This window comes from Diadema setosum, chromosome 10, assembly GCF_964275005.1.
Source record: "Diadema setosum chromosome 10, eeDiaSeto1, whole genome shotgun sequence".
NCBI lineage: Eukaryota > Metazoa > Echinodermata > Echinoidea > Diadematoida > Diadematidae > Diadema > Diadema setosum.
Window position 1 is genome coordinate 815,538 of NC_092694.1, and position 5,223 is coordinate 820,760.

The window sequence follows — 5,223 nt, forward strand, 5'->3', positions numbered from 1 at the left end:
GTGTCAGCTCTGCATGCCCACAACAGTACTGCATACGGGACACACACACACATGCCTAGCCTTAGTTATGTCATGATCTACCCTGTTTACCTGCTGTAACAGAGTAAGTTATCACCAAACTGCTCAATTTTGGAACACATTTCACATCAAAATGGGAGATAATAACATTATGCCCAAGATGGATTGGGGGCACCCAATCTCGCCGAGTCTTTCAGAATGTTCAAACAGAGGATGGAAATTTATTTCAAAGTCAAACATACTGTGGCTGATGACCAGGTTCCTACTGTTCTCCTTGCCGTAGGGGAAGAAGGGCTCCGCAGGTACAACTGTTGGGAACTGACTAGCGTTCAACAAAGAGATGTGAAGACAATCTTTGAGAAATTTACAGAGCAGTTAGAGCCCCAGGAAAACTTTAGAGTGTGCCGTCTCAAATTAGCGAAAACCATGCAACAACCCAAAGAGAAACTAGATGATTTCGTGAACAGGTGCCGCCAGATAGCCATCCAGTGCGCATTCTCAAAGGAAGAGCTGGATGAGCGCCTGATTGAGCAGATCATAGCCAGCACACCAATACCTGACTTCCAGAAAGATCTCCTCACAAAGAAAGCGGGTTTTACGCTCTATGAAGCACTCCAGTTGGGAACGACGCATGAAGCCTCTGATGCACACGTACAAGCATTACAATCGCTATACAACGAGGCACATGTCGACGCAATGCAGAGTTCGCAAACACAATCAACTTGCAAAAATTGTGGTGGTCGCCACCCGTACGGTAAACAGCACTGCCCCGCCGCTGGCGTGCAATGTCATTTATGCAAGAAGCAAGGGCATCACACCAGAGTTTGTCTGACCACAAAACTAAGCAAGGGACAAGGGCACCACAAGGCCAAAGCCCAATCTAAAGGAAAGCCCAAAACCTATCGGGGTCAAAAACAAAGTGCAAAAACTGGGAACACAAAACAAATGCACGACATTGATCACGACGTTGAAGACCAGCCAGAGTTCGAAGAGCTAGCTTTCGACACAATCGACAGTGGCCGTAGAGAGTCAGTTACAACTTCATTCAAGATCAAACTAGATAACCGCAAAGGTACGCACAACCTCACTGCCAAGGTCGACACACGGGCCCAGGCCAACACTCTTCCAGTACGCACTTATAGGAGGATGTTTCCAGAAAGAATACTTCCTGATGGAACTCCCAATGATCTATACCTTTCTCAAGACTCATCTATGCTTACAGCATACAATGGCACGCAAATCCAGCAACATGGGAAAGTAACAATCCCATGCCAATGGAACGACAGCCCGTGGATCGACACTAGCTTTTATGTAGTCAATTCAGAAGGGCCGGTGATCATGGGTCTCCAGTCTTCAATGGCGTTCAATCTAATAACCCTACATTGCCCAATCAATGACGTGCCAATAGAGGATGTAAACACACTTCTCAATGCATTTCCAGACCAGTTCGATACCATCGGGAACTTCCAAGGTGAGCAGCACCTAAAAACAGACCCGAATGTCCCCAGCCGCAGGGATGCGCCAAGGAAGATGCCAATTGCTCTGAAAGACTGTGTACGGCAGGAACTAAACCGAATGGAAGCACAAGGCGTCATCAAAAAGATGGAAGAGCCAACAGAGTGGGTGAACTCCATAACGTACGCAACCAAGAAGGACGGCAGCATTCGCATCTGCCTCGACCCAAGACGCCCCAATCAAGCACTCATTCGCCCGCACTACAAACAACAAACACTTGAGGAGTTGAATTACAAGTTTCACAATGCTCAATTCTTCTCAAAGTTAGACGCCAAGGCGGGCTATTGGTCCATCAAGCCTGATCAGGAGAGCCAGAAGCTGACCACGTTTCAAACTCCCTTTGGAAGATATGCCTTCTGCCGCCTTCCATTCGGGTTGAACGTCAGTCAGGACATTTTCCAGCTGGAAATAGATCGTATCCTGGAGGGTTGCACAGGAACTGTGTGCATAGCAGATGACATCGTTGTCTATGGAATGACAGCAGAAGAGCATGACAGAAACCTGCTCAAACTGATGCAAACAGCAAAGGAACGAGGTCTGACCTTCAACTCCTCGAAATGTCACATAAAGCAAAGAAGTATCACCTTCTTCGGGAACGTGTACACTTGCGAGGGGATCAAGCCGGACCCACAGAAGGTGGCCGATCTGCAGGCAGTTCCACCCCACAAAACATCACAGATCTCCAACATTTCCTCGGAATGATAACATACCTGTCCTGCTTCATCAACGACTTCAGTTCGAAGGCCGCAGAACTACGGGATCTCCTCCGCAAGGACTCAGAATTCAGATGGGAGGCACATCACCAGGAAGTTTTCGACAGATTGAAGCAGGAAGTCACCACAACACCAGTCTTGAGATATTACGACACTCAAGCCCGTGTGTACCTCCAGTGCGATGCCAGCCTCCGTGGACTGGGGTAGCTCTCCTTCAACATGATGAACACCAGAAGCTTCAACCCATTGCATTCGCAAGCAAGATCTTGTCGCCAACAGAACAGAACGGCCGTCAGATGGTAAAACGGTCTAACTCGAAAATTTGACTTTTTGAGTTAAGTTCACTTTCCGGGATATGTGAGGGTGCTCTTTCCAATGGTGCTATCGAGAAAATCCCATCATGTCTTGTTTTAGAGATAATTTCCGCTATCTTGGTACTTTTTGTATTTTTCCTTCAGATTTGATGGTAAACGGTCTATCTTTGAGTTAGCCCATTGTCGGTAATATCGTTTGGAGGTAAAACGAGCTATCTTTTACATAAACCTTTAACCTTCTTAAGTGAGATTTTTTGATCATCGCTGTCAGATGGTAAAATGATCTATCTTCGAGTTAGACCAATTTACCACCTCACGCGCGCGCTGCTTGTAAGTTGTATACGTGTGCGTATGTCTGATCTACAGGTAAAATCCCTCGCGGGACTAGTAAAATGTTGGAACAGTCGTTGAGTTGGAGACGTGGTGACTGAAAAGGGGACTATTTCCTTCGAATGTAAGTAAATTAGTAAATAAATACATAGTTCTCTACTGCACTGCATAAGGGAACTTTAAATTTGTTTTGATCTAACAGTTAGATATATAACTTTGATTTGAGATTTGGTATAAAATATCAAATTTCAAGCACTAGTAGAATCTAACGTATTAGGCCGTATGCCTTATGACTGCATTTCGCACCGATCCAGCGGGCATGCCTACCAACCCCCGGGCCGCCACCCGACCGTGCCGGCGGTGTGGAACACCGATTAATTCCGTAAGGCACGTCTTGACACGGTGCGAAAAGAGGCCTTGCTTGAGGTTTACGTCTAGATTTAGGTGTCTTGTTCGATCTAAGTTTCTAATCTATGGCTTCATCACATGCAGTTAGACTGAATCCTCGTCTAACGTTAGGTCTATGGGATCTAACGATTACACTCTCTTTAACTCTGGACATTAGCTATCGTTTATAGGGGTTAGAATGTGTTAACTCTTACTAGGTAAAATTAGGGCTCTACGCCTGTTGGTGTTAAGTGTTTAATATGCCAAAACAATTATTCAATCGAGCTAACCGTTAGGCCTTAATCACAATGAACTTAACACCTAACGTTAGCACATTAGCAGTTGTATACCGTAGACAGTACAGGTCCACCCTATTAGGCCTACTATTAACGTTTAGATGTATACTGTATTTGTAGGGCCAGGTCCAGGGCAAGAGACTGTGCATAGTCTATACAGAAGGTACCGTATAGCGTAGTGCTCTAACGCTAGATCTACTATTACTAACGTTTAGAGTCTAATCAAATACAGTACTAACCCTAGTTAGAAATGTATAATTATTATAAAATCTAACGAGTCTTAAGTAGAAATATCTGGCGTCTAGTCAAAATCTGGGCCACTGATTCTACCTAACGTTAGAGGGTTTCTAGTAACCTTACGCTAGTATATAATGGCAGTTTTTATTGTAAGACCCAGCCTACCGTTAGATAGACCTAAGTTTAGACATCTAGACCCTCTTGAGGTTCTAAAATCTATGCATAAATGATACATATTATACATCTAACGTTAGGCTAACTTTGCTCCATAAAAGTAAGAGTTCACGTTAAATCTAACATTTCTAGATCTTGATCTGAATAGAATATCCTAACATTAGCTCTGAACGTTAGCACTAATTAATACTAGTCTCTAGAATAGAGGTCTGACAGATTGGAATGTCTTTTTTTTTTGGGGGGGGGGGTCAACAAAAGGGAAGTGAACTTTGCCTTTCTTCATCAGATGGAGGAAAATATATGACATGTTGGTCAGAAAAAAAACCCCTGCACATTAAAGTGCTTAAAAGAGAAAACTTCACAAAGGAACAGTTGCTGAATCTGAAAGGAAATAGCACAGAGCATGTTTTTTTTTCTAGTTTAAGATATAAAAGACATCAGTAAAAGGTTCCAACCCAACACCAAATACAAGAAGTAGTGAAAAGAATATGATCTGGTCAAGATGTATGCTTTTCCAGTTGTTTTTTTTTTCTTTTTTCACAAGTGCCATAATTGTCATGATGTTAGTAATACTATAATATAATTTATGTTAGCTATTCAGGACCCCAGCAATGTATTCTGGTACTTGGGATAAGGGAAAGTATTAGAGGAAGCATTACCCACATGTTTTGGAGAGGTGATTTTTTTTTTCTTCACTGAGAGAAGAATTCTCAGTACAGATATCTTATCGCACTGGTCTGCAGAAGACAAAAATAATATTCAGAATAAAGGTAGAATTTTAAAATTTTGGCAGTCACCATTCTAATTCAGTTATAACAGTGACGAAAGTTCAATGCAACAGCGTACAGTCATAATTAGCTAGATATGTAACCAGAAACTGTGAAAAAGATAGAGATATTGAAATATCGCCTAAAGAGAAAATTTTGTTTTTCTAACTGGTGTAACGTTTGTGATGGTGGACACATAGCATACGTCACATTAAACAAATAGAGTTTATCAATGCAGTTAATGTAGTCAGTGCAATTTGTGTTGTTGATTTTCAAAGTCTTTGGATGTATGTCACAGACATTTGTTCATGATAAAAAAAAAATCACTGAGGACTCATTCTTTCATTTAAGAAGATTGCTTTCAGATGGAATTTTTGTTTTTGTTTTTAGATGTCCACAAATCGAGACTGAGGTTCTTTACCTTCCAAAACGAAATAGATAAGCATTTTGATAACCAACAACATAGATGTCA

The 5,223-nt window shown here is 42.3% G+C and overlaps 1 protein-coding gene across 1 annotated transcript; it reads left to right on the forward strand.

Annotated features, from left to right (window-relative positions):
* Positions 1 to 231: 231 nt before the first annotated feature.
* Positions 232 to 2,235, forward strand: LOC140234390 (uncharacterized). Its single transcript, XM_072314442.1, has one exon. It carries the CDS (start codon positions 232 to 234, stop codon positions 2,233 to 2,235), a length of 2,004 nt encoding a protein of 667 aa, XP_072170543.1.
* The last annotated feature ends 2,988 nt before the right edge of the window (positions 2,236 to 5,223 follow it).